General features: G+C 37.8%; 1 protein-coding gene across 1 annotated transcript in view; it reads left to right on the top strand.

Moving 5' to 3' along the window:
- LOC128737954 (division abnormally delayed protein) overlaps positions 1-16,433 on the top strand; it is a 341,312-nt gene that overhangs the window by 274,649 nt on the left and 50,230 nt on the right. Inside the window, exon 2 of the mRNA XM_053832738.1 lies at positions 11,138-11,281. Coding sequence (XP_053688713.1) covers positions 11,138-11,281 — 144 coding nt within the window. The remainder of the gene's footprint in view (positions 1-11,137; positions 11,282-16,433) is intronic.

The following is a 16,433-nucleotide window of genomic DNA, read 5'->3' as shown; positions in this document are numbered from 1 at the left end:
CTGTCCCGTGTTTTCTGTTTCATCTTTACGTTTTTCTTAGTTTCCCGTTACATTTTTTCTCTTTCACAATCCAGTTATTCCTCTTGTTTTTCATTCATTTTTTGTAATTTTCTTTCTCGTTTCTAGTTTTCATCTTCGTCTAATCGAATTTAATTCTTCTGGATCCATCTCCCGTCTCTCGTCTCTCCCGTTTGATCTGTTTTTGGCTTCTTTTTTCGATTTGGCACTCCAGTTTTCCTTCTTTGTCTCCAGTTTTTCATGTTTTTCTGTCCAGGTTTACCTAAGTCCGTTATTTTATTTTACTTTTCTTCGCTTTTTGTCCCATTTTTCCATACGATTCCCATTTGCCATTCCGATCTTTTTCATCTTTCTCCTTTTATATTTCGTTTGACCTTTTTTTCGTTTTCAAAGTTTCCTCTATCGGTTTTCTTTTTCTTTCTCGCTATTTGCTTCTAGTTTATCTTGTGTTGTGTTCCATTTTCCCTTTCTTGTTGTTCATTTTTTCCACATTTGCTGTCATTTTTCTTTTTTTTTGTCCGTTGTTTCCTCGTATCTCCTCTTCTTTTGCTGTGCAGTTTTTCACCCTTTTCAGTCCTAATGTCTTGTTTTTCGCTTTTCTGTTCATGCTGTTCAAACCTTTTGTTTCGTTTTTTGTTTCCTCTCTCGTTAACTTCTTTTCAATTTCTTGTTGATTTTGCCTGTTTCGTTCTTCCTCTTATTATTCTGTTTCTCATTTTCTCCCATTTATCTTTCGTTTTCTCTCTCTCGTTTTTTCTCTCCATTTGACTCTTTTTCTGTTCTCTATTCGCAATTTACCTGCTCGCCTTTCTTTTCTCTTACTTCTTTTCTTTACATTTTTGTTTTGTTTTCCTCTTTTTCTGTCCAGATTCTCATTTTCTATATCGTTTTTCTTTCTTTTTTACTTTTATCTATCGGGTTTTGCCTCATTTTCCCTTTTTGCTCCCGTTGTCTTCTTTCTCTTTTTACGTTCCGTTTTCTCTCCCATTATGTCGCGATGTTTCTCTTTTCATGGCAGTTTTTCTTCTTTTTCTATGCTACTCGTTCAGTTTTTGTCACGTTTTCCCCCGTGCTTTTCTCCAGAAGTAGCTAGAGACGGACTACCTAGATCATTTAGTAATCCAACTGTGAATATGCTAAGAAAATTTACTTAAATTTTCATAAGAAATTGATTTATCAATAAAAGAATTAGAATAAATTTTATCAATAAAAGATAAGAAATTGACAAACAAGAAAGAATATATAGATCATTAAGTTATTAATGAACCGGCTTTTCGTGGGAGTTTCCCCCCACCAGTTAACATAAAATTGGAGTTAAAAATGAATATAAATTAAATTGGTTTTGGATTGTACTTAAAACTGGACTTGACATCGGACTTGAAACTGAACTTGAGTACCGTTTTAAATGCATGAAAGCAGACATGATTTTTTATATGAAGTTGGACTTAGAATCAAAGTTGTAATTAGACTTGTAAATAGACATGCAATCCCGAGCAGGAGTGAAAAGCAAAATAATATAAAAACAATATCAAACTGTGTTATAATGCTATATTTTGTTATTGAATAGATATGGAGATACATTGATAACACATTTTGTTATTGAGTAGATATTTAAAACAGTGGTTTGAAGATGACTTTAATAATTGATTTTGTTATCATATCTTATTTTGAGCTTAAATATGACATTCGAAATATATCATAAATTTTTTTAGGGATTAAAAAAAACTTTGGGTTATAAATATTTTATTAAATGATTTTTTAATATCTCATATGCTACATTTGTTATTCAATACCTTAATAATACTAAAATGTGTTATTCTAAACTCTGAATACGGTCATGTTATTGTTTTGTTATTAAAATAACACAAGTAGTTATTCTTTTGACAAAAAAGCAAGATTTTGATATTATTTTCTATTATTTTACCAACTATGTCAGCCAAAACAGGACCAAATTTTGATATGTGTTATCCGATTTCCATAACACATTTTGATATTATTTTGCTCTTCGCTCATGCTCGGGATTAGACTTGAAATTGAATTTAAAGTAGCAAATTGCATTTGGAATTGTATTTAGAATTGAGGGCTTAAAACCAGTATTGAAATTAGGCATGAAAACATAACCGAACTGACTTGTAAATGGATATGCAATTAGACTTGAAATTGAATTTAAAGTAGGAGTTGAAATTGCATTTGGAATTGCATTTAGAATTAAAATTAAAATTAGAATTAAGGACTTAAAATCAGTGTTGAAATTGGGCATGAAAATAGAATTGAACTTAGGCTTCAAGTTAAGGTTCAATTTGGCTTGAAACTAAACTTAAAATTTAATTTATTAACTGGATTTGAAACTGAAACATTTTTTACGCAATTAATTTGCTCATCGCAAAAAAAGTGACAATTTATATTAAAAACTGCGAACTTCTGGGTTAGATAAATTATGTTGTTTTATATTAAGTTTTAAAGAGAAGGTGGGGCACGTGCCTGGGCACGCCAGTGTTTCCCATTCCGGGTCGAAATTTGGGCCAACAGGAAAATTCAAAATAAAAATATTTTACAGCCAATAAAATATTGTTTGTAATAAGCTATGTTATACTGCCACTAACCGAAATGATTATTTTATGGCTAGGATCAACTTCCAGCCAATAAACGAGCAATAAAAATTATTAACGAACTATCTGGAGAGGCAAGCTTGTTCGTTCTTGTTTATAGATATAACGCAGTGATTAAGCTCAAAATAACGGCTTGCTATAAATGGAAAACAATTGTTTGTAATTTATCAAACCACAATCTTAAAGAGATAATTCAAGCATAAACCAGAAGTGGAAGTGTTTTTATGATATTATACACTTTAAAATAAAAGCTTTAATGAACGGTTGTAAACTACTTCGTTTTAATTTTCAGATAATTTACCTAACAGAACCATTAACAAATGGATACATAAAACATGCGCTATTAACCAGTGTATCTGTGTCTACGATAAAACCCGTCGGAACCTATCTCAACCAGAAGCGAAAAGTACTTGAGCTGAGATGTTGAAATGCAAGCTCGAATGATAATCCTCCGTGTAGCTCCCGTGCCGTAGTGCCGTATAGTAGCGAAGCGAAGCTCAAACGAAGTTGCGAACACGAACAGAGGCAAATTATAAAGATGTTCGCCCGGAAAGTCCTGGCCCTGACAACATTAATCTTACGAGGCACGTAGGATCCCCGTGCAAGTGGCGCATGCAGGCTCTGCTCTGCTCTGCTCGACTGGAAACCTGTCCCATACTGTAATTTACGGCTGTTTCATTAGAGAAATGCTCTCACCTGTGCGGTGACCCTTTTCCAATCGGAACATGTGCTTGTGTTTCTGCCATTAGGCATGATGAATGAACTGTTTCCTTACGGGCCCGCAGACCGGTTCTCTGATAAAATAATGCTAGAACGTGCATGCATATTTGATTACCTGGTTAATGTTTCAATCAATATGATAGATGTTGGTTTACAAAGATTTTACTATCAAGTCCGGATTCGTTCGTTACATTTCGAAGAAAATTGTACGCAATCGTCCAATAATGCTAACGTAACTCAGTTAAAATATACTTGCTCTGAATTTTAATTAGAATTAGAGAATTGAGAGCACAAAAAACACTTAATTTCGTTATAAAGCATCAACTGGCACAGCACTTCCAGTGTAAAGAATTTAGTTCTATTCTTCCCCAACTCAAACGGCAAAAACCTACCCGGGAAAAAGTTTTTCTCAGCAGTTATCATCCCAGTAGGGAAATATCTTGACACGAACATCCACTTGTCACTCCTCAACTCAACTCAACTCAACTCGAAGCAGTAGTCGGTAGTATAGTATGTATGCCGAAACCGGGAAGCCGCCCGAAGACAACAACTGAAACATAATCATTCAACGAGTCCAAAGGGATTTCCTCAACCGAAAGAGGAAGATTTTCTTCCAAATGAAGAACACGGAACAACGGAAAGCCAACATTTCTCTAAACCTTTCGTTTCGTGCCTGCGGCGGATACAGTGGCACACAGTCGCTTGTCCTTCAAAAGCACATGCTCCCACCGAGAGCGAAGAATTCACTGAAACGGCAAAATTTGAACTTTAGGAAAAGATTCCCTGCCATACATGTAGGTTGTTCCCTCCACCTGGGCGTTTTATCAAACGATGTAGGTACGACGAACGTGCTTCAGTCAACCGGGGACCGAGTGTCTTATTTCATGCCTGGTTTGGTAAAGTTCGTTTGTCCAATTTTAAAAGTTTGCCGTAACAAAAAGCGAGGCTCTGTTGCCCGAAGTTGACATCCAATTTTAGTCAACTCGAAAGCCATTAGTAAAATCATTCTTTTTCTGCCTTGAAAGGTTACGGAGATTGCAGATTGGAAACATTTTCCGGCTGGACCACTCGTTTTTTTCCCATGAAAAAAAACGGCAGACCAGAACCAAGTCCCGACAAGAGTGGAAAACTCAAGACCAAGCTTCCACCAGCCAGACAGCCAGTGGCAGATTTTATATTTGTCTTGTGCAAAAGCTACACATTCAATGATATTAAGCCTATTAAGCTTGTAAGCCCAAGGGGAGAAAGGTTCACAAATCAATTTGCTTTGGAGTTAAACTGAGCAACTCAACAGTTTTTAATCAAAATCAAAAATCCCAATCTAATTGGAAAGGTTGCTTTGAACCGCTCGGTGGATTGATAAAAATTTTCAGAGAAACATAACCGAAGGCGTGGGCGATGCCTCACCACCATGCAAGCAAGGATCCGATGGCAACCGCGCCGGAGCCGGTTGAATGACGTTCCATTTAGGCAATCAGGTTGGACTGATTGATGATACACGGCGCTCCGGTGACATTTGCAGATGTGTATTGATATTTTAATTATGCAGACGGGTGTTCTGCAGTTGCTGCGGTAAATTGTTCTTCGGATTAAACCATCATGGGAATCAAAACTTTAATATCGGAGCAATTGTTTCAATTGCAAAATAAATCATGGTTCACTGCAAAATTACAGAATTCATGCAATTGGAACTGCCAGAGTGTAGGGAACGAAATGAAAAACTTTTTCCCTCGTGCTTAAATAATTCTGCGGATTGTGAAAGTTCAGCTTTGTTTTCACTGTACACTGAAAAAGCACTCCCCCCGTTACCGGCAGTCAGCAGTCACCAGGTAAACGGTTGACAAAGGAACGGTTACTGCCCCGGGCGATCGGAGTCATGCAGCAATGAGGTAGGACGTCGGCATTCAGTTAATGACTGAAAACGTCGTCCGAAAGGAAATTTTATATTGACGTGGGAAGAGCTGACATGAAACCAACCAGCAGCAGCGGGCTAAATGAGCTCCGAAATGCAAACTATTTCCGAGTAAAATACGAAACATGGACTGTGGATATTCGTGAAAAGTAAAGGAAGGTTTTCATAACGTTGATAAAGTTGATAAAATAAATTCTACAAAATTGATGTGGACGCATGTTTCGCATTTTCTATCTCTATTCTCTCTATCGCCATCTCTATTTCTGTTTCTGTCAACCCCCCCCCCCCCCCCCCCCGCCTCTCTCATCATTCAGTGGAAGCTGAGGAAGCTGAGCAAGAATAACCTTGTCTAAATATATAACAGTGAACGTGAGTATGTATGTATGTGTACTCCGCCATAACTCCGGAACGCGTGAACCGTTATCCACCAAATTTAGCAAAAAAAAAAATTTTGACATAAGGTAAGAGTGGTTAACAAAATGGGGAGTAACGCCTATCCAGAGAGGCAGGTCCAGGGAATTAAAAGCAGTTGTGTTTCTCTTGAATTCGAACCGGTAGCAGTTGTACAAGTGGTTGGAGGACAACCCAAACAACACAAGATCGTAATAAAAAGTATACATTAAATCGTATTACATTGGAATTGATAATGATTAGAGTATGTCAAAACGAAGTGAACTATAAGTTATTTTGCAGTCGTGCGTGTCCTCATACACAACTCATGATTCTGGATTATAAAGCAGTATAGATGATTGCAATATTAAGTTATATCTTAATCATATATTCAAGAGTATTAGGTTGCGTGTTCTAAAAACCATTGAATTACATTTGTTATCAAAATTTTCGTACGTATATTGCCTTTACTTTGGTACTTATATGTTCTTATGTAGTGTGAAATATAACTTTTTCGATATGATTTATGAAATGATCCTTAATTTTTATGAAAACGAGAAATTATTCAAAGGTATGGGTGCAAAGTTCGGTGAACTCAGTGAGAAAATGTCCGCTATAATTCAATATCTTTTAACACGGAATGTAAATTAATTCCAGATCTTTCAAAATACTGGAGTTTTATACACGATTATAAAACCGCTTTACATCCAATTTATGTCTGTACTAAAGAAATGCAGGCGAAACATATGTCGTTGTCGGAATTTTATATTCAGTGGTTACGATGTATGATGGAAGTTGAGCAGCAATCATCTGAATTAGCAAAGTCTTCAGCAACTTCTCTAAAAGGAAGACTTGTGCAGCTTCGACAGAATTTACCATTTAAAGCGGCATTATTAATGGATCCCAGGTTAAACTACCTTTCGTCATCTGTCCTCTCACCAGAAGAAAAACAAGAAGCAAGGGTAACAATTCAAAGTTTTTGAAAATTTGAATATTTCATGCAATTGTAAATTTTCGTAGAATTTTGTCACTGCAACTTATGAAAGAATCAAATCTCTGAAGTCTCAAAATGTACATCTGCAAGAGAACAAAAGCACTGAAAGAGCAGTCTTTTCAACTTTGGATAGTTTTATGACACAACTGTTTGGAGGATCTTTGCCATCGACTTCAAATTCTGGACAAGAAAGCCGACTTGAGAAGCAAATCAACGCACTGGACCTAAAATCTCACCGACTCTACAATTATGATACCTGGAAGCATTGGACAGGTCGTAAAGACTCACATCCTGAACTTTCAGAAGTCGCTCTTTACGTTTCATCAGTTCCTGCTACACAAATGTCCGTCAAAAGAGCATTTAGTGCTCTTACACTCGAGTCAAAAAGTCATTTTTCGGGTTTATATATCTCTGAAACAGTTTGATGTGAAGGCATGCCAATATACTTTTGACGTAGGACTACATCTTACGGCAAGTTTTGAGATAGGGTGTCATTCCAAAAAATCGATAAATGCGAGCGTCACGAAACATGAAAGGTTTTGAGCGCTAATAGCTCAGCGGTTTTCCGATCGATTTTCAATATTCTTACACCAATCTTTCGGAAAATCTTCTAAGAATTGACCCAAATGGAGAAAAGTATGAATTCTTGATGTTGAACTATTGAAAAATTCAAAATAATGAACCTATGTTTTACCAGAATTCTCGCTTCGTGATTGGTTGGAAGATTCTTTACGATGATCTAAACCTATACCAATTTGATATCTGTGCTTGGGAAGTAATCCAAAACAAGTGACAAAGTTTCCTCATTTCAACAAGATTTCTTAACACCGTGGACCGTGGTTAAACCTAGACCATTTTGATGTCCTTACTTGGGAAGTACGCCAGAGAAAGTAACAAAGCCCCCTCGTGCCAACAGATTTCTTACGAACGCGATTAAACCTAGTCCAATTTGATGTCTGTGTTAGGGAAGTATGCCAGAAAAAATGACACAAGTTCGTTGTCCCAACATATCGCAAATTCTTTACTGCGAAACGATTAAACCTCGGCGAATTTGATATCTGTGTTGGAAAAATGTGCTACAGCTGTACTGTTCGGTTATAATACGACTCGGTATAAATACGCATGCTTGCCGTTTCATTAGAAGTGTAGTGAAAAGATGTGCTGTTGATAAAATAGGATTGAATTGGTAAAATCCTTTCAACGTGGGAAAACATGGATAATAAAAACAATCTTTAATTTCAGTAAGGTAGCAGGAAAGTAATAGTTTGTGTTCTTGATTTTGTTAAATTGTTTTCAAATGCACAATCTTTTGAGAATTGAACGTATGCAATGTTACTACTTTGATAAATGTTACATACAACGCATGTAGCATGTATATATGTTGCATATAGCATGTATACATGAAGAATCGAATGATTACAAGCATGAATACATGCCACTATCACTACAAAGAGACTTACGTAGTCCTGCGTCACCTATATATGCGGTCGTGTCTTGTACACAACCCCTCTGATTTTTTCTATGCGTTTTTGGCCGTGCAATCGAATGATGTCATCAGTTTTTATCTAATGTGTTGACATCATACATTTTTTTTGTATTTTAAAACGAAAAATGCGGATATCTAAAAAAAAACCCAATTTTATGTTCAAATAAATATGCTTAAAAAGTTCGCCAGAAAATTCTACATAAGAATCACTTAACTAGAAAAAACAATATTGGTAGTTTGGAAGATATGACGTTTTGAATATCTGGGGCATGCGTAATTCTATCTAAATTGTTAGTGAAAGTATGTTTATTTTTATTTTTTTTAATTTTATTTTTTTAGTATGTTTAAACACGTCTACCTGAAGCTTTCGGACACTATCATGACTAAATAATGTAATGTCCAGGTCGTATCTACCGCCGATTCTATCAGCTACGGATGGTTTTCTTACCAACTCGACCAGAGGTTCACTATTTGATATTTATCTAAAATGCGGAAATATCTTATTATTTTGATGATAGCTTACCCAGCTTAACATTGACCATAAAAACATTATTTTATCAATATTATTCGATAAGTTTTTAGTGAAATTCATCCCAGTTTTATTAGCCTTTTGTTATTCGGTCTTTCGAAATTCGGCCTAATATAATTTCGGCTTTCTGTGAATGTTGTTGAAATTCGGTCATTTGTTATTCGACCATTCGGTACCAACGCGGCAAGTCAATAGGAGAGTTAGGCAAAAATAAATAAGAGTCGGTAGACCTAGGGAAGCGAATAAACCTAGACAGATGTAATTTCTACGGGGATCTATTCCTACCGACGGCAAGTCGTCGGTAACACTCACGGCGTGCAACCCTGAATTATTTATAAAAAGTCAACATTTTTTCCGGAAGTATGCCGCAAGGTCGTTATTCTGTTAATATTTTATGCCAGTTATGCCAAACAGTATTATGCCAAATGAATCCATGTTCCTTCCATGTCCAATTAGCGGCCACGGTTCTCATTGATGGTGATGAGTGATGGTATTGTATAATGATTGGCTCAAGTGCGAAGTGCGTATTCATAGGAAAGCAAAGATTTATTATGTCTTATTATGTTTACCGTCCATTGTGCCTATCTTTCATTATGCCTAACGTCAATAATACATAATGTTCGTATGCCTAAAGTTTTTTGGCAGTATAATTGGGAAACAGAAGCTGTAAATTATTAGAAATTTCTTTCTCGTCATGAGGCTATTTCCTTACCTTCGTAATGAAATTTGACCCTAACGAGGAGTAAGAGATTCTCTGTTCAATCGTTCGTTCTGTCAATTAAGTGATGCATTTTCATAACAACTCATTCTTGCGTAGGAAAGCAAGACACCTTTCACAAGGAAACAAACTAGGGTTTTGGATGATATTTTCAGCATGCTTCTAATTATTGGGCCTACACTGTTTTCAAGTTACCTGTACTTGAAGAACCAATTTATCACCGGGAAAAGATTGTGCAACCATAGTAGTGTATATTGGAAAGAATTAGTGACAGAGAGTAGGCCCAAAATAGAAGCAGGCTGAAAAATGTGTGATATATGAGCTTTCTGCGCAACAAAAACTCAACTGACGAGGATATTTTATATCGAAAAATTTTCAACTGGGACTGTTATGCGTCTAGCGGCAGCCTACCTACAACACAAACTGTGTAATATCATAATAACATATTCTGTCCCAACTGGTAGAGCATTCTGTTTAGCAGAGATAATCATGTTAATTAAGAGTACCATTATTCATCTCAATGATCCCAATCTTGGCCAGATCCGCAATCACGGAAAGTCTCCACTCACGTAACCTTACCGTTCCATAAAACCACCTTTCACAAGCACTGTCATCTGTTAGCTTTCGCACCCACGCCACAGCTCACACACGTTTAATCGATTCACCGCATTCCAACAATGTCAGCCCTAGGCTATATCATAGCATCACATCCTTCCGGTTCTAGCTGCGTGACTATGTACCTACTCACTTTTGTGTCAGTTCAGTAACTTTGGTAGACCCTAAAACTGATTGACTCGGGTCAATAATTTGACCTTGGGTTAGACATCTTGAACAAGATAAACAATCGCAAGACAAACTCTGACGAGAGCAAATCTTTCATCCGAGTAAGTTTGCGAAGTGATCCTTGATGGTAATTCATCATCGCTCACTTGTGTCAGAAGATTTGCCGTCTCATCGTTTTGAGTATGGCAGGCTGCCCAACATCCTTCCCCGTTTTGCCGCCCTTAATCTTGAATACGTAAGCTTGAAAAGCTTCCCCCGATAGATAGTCGATAGAGTAAGCCGAAAGAATTTTCCATAAAATACGTTGCTAGCAACGTGTTAATCTGGCATGATGAATCTTTAGTAAACATAGCCTTCAAGAGGAGATAGTGCCGCACCGGGGAAAGGTCGGCAAATGAAATTCATCGAAAATGGCGTAGCCATTGAATGTTTCGGATGAGATTATCTCGTCATCTGACACGCAGGATTTATCTTCCTCGGGCGAAGAGTGGAAATAATCCGGAAAATTCACCACCGCCGCCGCATGATGGGTCAATACTCTGTTTCCCGCTCTTTCAGCTTGAGTTGAATTGGTTCAAAATTTTATTTGATCATATAACTCACGTGAAATGGTCCTTATTAATCATCACGCTTCGAACAAGATTTACATCGACGAAAACTTAAAACCTAATAAATGCAAATAGTAGCAACTCGCCGACAACGTCGGCTCGTTGCTAGCGCTAATGAGATTTTATGCTTCCTTAGGTTCCACTTTTGTCGCAATTATCGTGCTCTGCAATGAAATTCTCCTGCTCGGTGATTTCGCATTCCGCCTAATGAAGTTACATGATTATTTCTCGCCTGTGCATACGGAAAGGCAGGCCGGCCGCCCATCAGCTCAGTAGTCAGTTTCATCTTTCAGCACTGCCGGCATAGATTAGTAATGAATTAAATCTTCAATCTGATTAACTTTCTTCTTTTCGTACTTTTCCTCCGCAGGCAAGGTTTGTGGCGGTCCCTGCTGTGATAGCCAAGTGGAAAGTCAGCTTGAAGCAAAGGCGGCGAAAAACTTCGAACGACTAGTCAAACACCACACCCGCAGCCAGCGGGGCCACTGGGAGCAGACGGTGAATCTCTACCGAGGTAAGTAGGACCACCACATCGGCCATAATGAATGTTCGTCTTAGCCTGGAACGCGACCGTTTTGGGCCGGCCGACATCTGGTGCCTTATCTGTGTTTTATTTTTATTTTGAAACAACTTGGACAAGCTGGCATTATCAAAAACATTTCAATCTAATGATAAATGACACTTTTTTCGGCGCAGACATTTTATTCGGGAAGTTTTGGTGGAACTGAATAATTTAGCTCTATTTGAAATTCATGCACTCATAGCTACGATACCGAAAAATTGAATCCAAATTTACTACCGGTTTAGCTTTCCAAATCCAGCTCATAAATATGAAAATGTTCTTCTTACGACGCCGGCTGCAGTATACTTCTATCTGGTGATTGCATTTCCAACCGAAGCCAACCGACTGGCTTCGGTACATGTAAAACTGAAACAGAGTTGGTACATCTCGCTGTACAGTACATATTGAATTTCGAGTAGTTTTCCCCAAACTCAGTACGAACGGGGAAGTTAGTCCCTGCCCACTCAAGAGAACACATTGGGTCGAAAGTTCGTGATTGGAACTGTTCTTCGTTTGCCATATTTTCTGGCAACAGCAGCGTCGTGTCTTAGCATCCGGACAACGATAAAAGTGCCCTCATAACTCGATTGTTAAAAAGCTGCTACACTCCAGGGATTATATGGCATGGCCATGGCATGGCGTTTGAAAAAAAAAAAAAAAACAGTTGACTTGAAGAGTAAAATGCCACAGCTAAAAGCGCGCCAAAAGCTATGTGCGGAAGCGTTAAAGACCCGGGCAGACTGGCAGCTGAGAATAATTGAGATTTATCGGTCGAAAAGGCCAACCAACCAATAATAGGTGAGGTGAGTGGCAAACGCGTTGAACGACGAAACGTGACGTTGGACTTTGTGACCAAAACAGGATTCCCGAACCGACAATCGGGCTAATCCCATGAAAGTTTTCATGCCGAACGAGGCAGGACGCCCCTATTTGTTCGCTCACCTTTCGCAGTGCGACATACTCGTTCGAGGTCCAGACGTATTTAGGCTGCGGGTGTACCCCCCGGGAGCCGCACGTAAGAGGATTTGGCAAGGTTAGGTTCGCTTTGCGAACGAACACCTTGTCAGCAAAATTAAAAGTTTCTCTTGCTCTCTGTTGTTCAGTTCGTTTGTCGATTGCCCGATTGAGCGGTCGAACCGTTTGAAAACTTAAGTGGATAGTTTTAAGCGTTTATAGAATAGTTTTAAAGAAGTGATTGATTTATTTGGTTACGATTGCGGTTTTCAATTTTATCGCATAAAGGCCGAAGAATCCTAATGAAAATATAGGTCTCAACAATACAGGAAATGGAAGAAAACTCCAAAGACAAGTCAAAAAAAATTTCCCTTACGAATCCTGAATTATATAACAACGTTGGCTATCTTTTCGTTAGTCTTTGACATTGCGAAAACTCAGATCAAAATTTGAAAATTTGATTAAAAATTCGATTCTTCTTTTGTCTGACCACACGGTGATAATATTGCTTATTTATTTTAGCTTCTCGAGTGCAACTTTATAATTGATGGCTTTGGGCTTTTCCAACTTAACCAGTTCAATCGTTTACCTTGGCCAATTTTTTCATTTCTGAACCATTTCTATGTAACAGCCTCGGTTCTCACTCTCCATTCATGCTTCAAAACAAATTTTTATTTCGCTTACCACCTTCAATTGAAAAACGTAAACTTTACCGGAACGTTTAATTTGGCAGGATCGCCAATGTGATATTCGGTATTTTAGCCAACGCACAACGCACTCAAACTACGTTTACACAGGTGGCTGCCAGCATCATTTTCCGTTTTCTCGCTGATGCCCTGCCGCACTCTGCTCCGTTCGCCAGCATGTACTTCGTTTTAGTCGTATTTATCTTCAACCTAACCTTCTCTGTATCACGTTTTAGTCTGATGTACTGATCTTCCCCCCACCTCAAATACTCTGCCAACAGCATCCACGTCATCGCGTAAGCAGATAAATTGATGAATTTGTTGGAAATTATTCCCCCGCATATTGTTCTCCGCTCGCCTTATAACACCTTCATCTGCAATTTTGTAGAGCAGACAGGAGAGACTATTTCTTTATCGAAGTCCCCTACGAGATTCGAATGGGTCCGAAAGTCCACCGGAAATTCTTACACAACACTGGACCCCACCCCATCATAACCATGACAAGTCTAGTCAACTTTCCTGGAAAGCCGTTTTTGTCTAAAATTTAACGTAGCTCTTCCGTCAGTTTACATTATCATATGCGGCTTTGAAACCCATGAATTGGTGTTGCGTGGGGACTCGCAATTTGCATGAAGCCGGCCTGATAACTTTCTACGAATTTTTGGCTGCTAACGACAGTCGATGGAAGATGATTTTGGATCGCTTGGTAGGCTTTACATTTAAGTTTGTCGCCTTTTAGTTGGGCAGATAACTTCATCCTTCCACTCTTTCGGTAGTCGGTATCCCAAATCTTGGCAAGCATTTTATGGAAACAGCCGGGCGGCTTGTGCGAGTCTCTTTTTGAGCTGCATTTCAATTTCATCCATCCTGTTGTTTTGTTGTTCTTGTTCTTGTTGAGAGGGCCAAATCTCCGTTGCTTCCTTCACTATCATGACCCTCGTTAAATTATTAATAGAACTTCCGTGTATCATGAAAACGGTAGAGCTTCTCGGAGACCTTGCATTGCTTATTCATCTGGCTCTGCCTCTCCTGGAAGAGTTGGATTTACTGCCTCGCTTTCCTGTGGACGTCTCGTTGTAATATACTCAGGATTCGTCACGAAGCGGACCTTCACGTCTTACCCCACTCTGTTTGGATGCTATAAACACCTTTGATTTATTACTTTCTTCTACCATTCTATTCGTCCGTTGTAAAAGACTACCGTAGTAAAAAATGGATCAATGCCTGACCTCGTTATAAAAGTCAAGATAACAGAACATGATATTGGTCTAATGTTTGAAGATTTGCTGATGGTGACGAATGGTTTTCAGATTTTGAACGATAAACCTTACAAGACCGACTTTTCTGTGGAAAGATATAGGTTTATAGGTAGTTCCCAACTTTTTTGCATGAACATTCCAACTGCGACCAGTATTTTGACATCGTTCAGGAGATTTTCTTCGTATTACGCACTTCGTTCTTTCCGCGCTTGAATGTCGGTGTCTTGCCTCTTTCCCTCTTTATACTTTTTACTGCTTTTCAACCAGTCTGGCTCTCTAGGCCCAAGAAAGTTTGGAAACAATCTATAATTTGCCCAGAGATGGATGGCTTAATTACGCGTATCCAGCCAGCACCACCAAGAGGCTTCATTGTTGGTTAGTGCAGAATTCAGTACACAAGAATGTGAAGCGGCCTGGGAATAAATTCATTCTGAAGTACGAGTCAAGTTAGGAAGGTTGTCCGTTTTATTCTACTAAAATTATACTACACAATGGTCACCTTAAGGATAATTACAAAATTTCACTACACTTTAATTACACTATAACTATAACATAGCTAAACTAACCATCCACTCACGTAAACAATCCGCAGATACGTACTTCGACTGTTACATATAGCCTTCTTCAGTGCTTTGACGATCTGAATGAAGAATCGATATATATATATATATATATATATATATATATATATATATATATATATATATATATATATATATATATATATATATATATATATATATATATATATATATATATATATATATATATATATATATATATATATATATATTAAGGCAGGTGGGTCATTCAGCAATGCAAAATTAAAAAATAAAAAGTTTACCTAGACAAATCGGCAGGTTCTATGGAAAGTTGAGTTGATCCGTCCCATGTCGTGCTAGATTGGGAATGAAATTGAAGAGGCATGTAAAATTGTATCCTCCGTTATTGTTAAGATTATTGTCCTCCGTTATTGTTAAGCGAGAAAGATTCTTGTTTATATATTTCCAGACTCTCAGCAACATCTAACTTCCACGGTGCATTGATTGGGCGGAGAAGATGGATGTTTTCAGGGGTTAGTGGGTGGATATTCTCGAATATATGTTCCGCTACTCTGGACCTAAAATAAAAAGGTATCCGTTTACCTTTGTTAGCCTTGGCAACTTCAGCTGTGTGTTTCTTAAAACGAATACCCAAGTTCCTTTTAGTTTGTCCAATGTAAACTTTTTCACAGTGGCTACAAGCAATTTTGTAAACCCCTGCTCTGTTTAATAATTCAATTTTATCTTTAGTGGACCCCAATCTATTTTTGATTTGATTCCTACTTGTGTAGACAATATCTAAACCAAATCTTTTTACACGAACACGAACAAACAAGACACATCACTTATGGTTCTTACAAAACATTAAAAGTACCTTTTTCGCTAATCTTTTTAATTTTGGACGGAGGTGGTGCGTTAAATCCGTATCGTATTCCACAGCTACTGTTTTCAAATCTTCTGTTATCGGAGTGAGCGTGTTAAAAGATTTCTTATATTGGATCTCACTTTTCTTGTTGACAATGGCTTGAATGGCATTTCTACTATAGCCATTTAGCCTAGCAACTTCAAAAATGTAGTACATTTCAATCTGTCTCGCTTCTAAGGGGCAGAGATTCCATCTGATGGACCATGTGATGAAAAGACGCCATTTTATGTTGAAAAGAGTGATTTGAAGTGCTAGAACCCTTTTAGTGTTCGTGGGTTTCCTATACACTTCAAATTCGGAACTGCCAAATTTTCTTATCACAATGACATCTAAGACCCGCAGTCTACCGTTTTGTTCAACTTCGAATGTGATTTGGATGTCATTGTGGACATTATTGATAATATCAAAAAAAATATCAATTTCTTCTTCTTTGAAGATACAAAAAATGTCGTCAACATATCTCCACCAGCGGTTTGGAAGGAGACTACTTTCATTTAATTTATTCTCTATGTTCGCCATAAAAAGCTCACATAGAAAAAGTGAGAAGGGGTTCCCCATTGGGGCCCCTTTTATTTGTTTGAAAAATTTTTCCCTGAATGTGAAGTAATTTTGTTCCATGCATAGTCTGGTTAATAGCAAATATTTATTAATTTTGGTTTTCCAATTACTCTCACTGTATTGAGTTAGTAACCAGTCTTTTAAAATATTTAAGGTTTCGTTCACTGGTACACTTGGGCA

The sequence above is a fragment of the Sabethes cyaneus genome, chromosome 2 (genome assembly GCF_943734655.1).
Source record: "Sabethes cyaneus chromosome 2, idSabCyanKW18_F2, whole genome shotgun sequence".
In the NCBI taxonomy this organism is placed as follows: domain Eukaryota; kingdom Metazoa; phylum Arthropoda; class Insecta; order Diptera; family Culicidae; genus Sabethes; species Sabethes cyaneus.
Note: the sequence above shows the minus strand (reverse complement) of the source record. Positions and strands in the feature narration are given on the sequence as shown.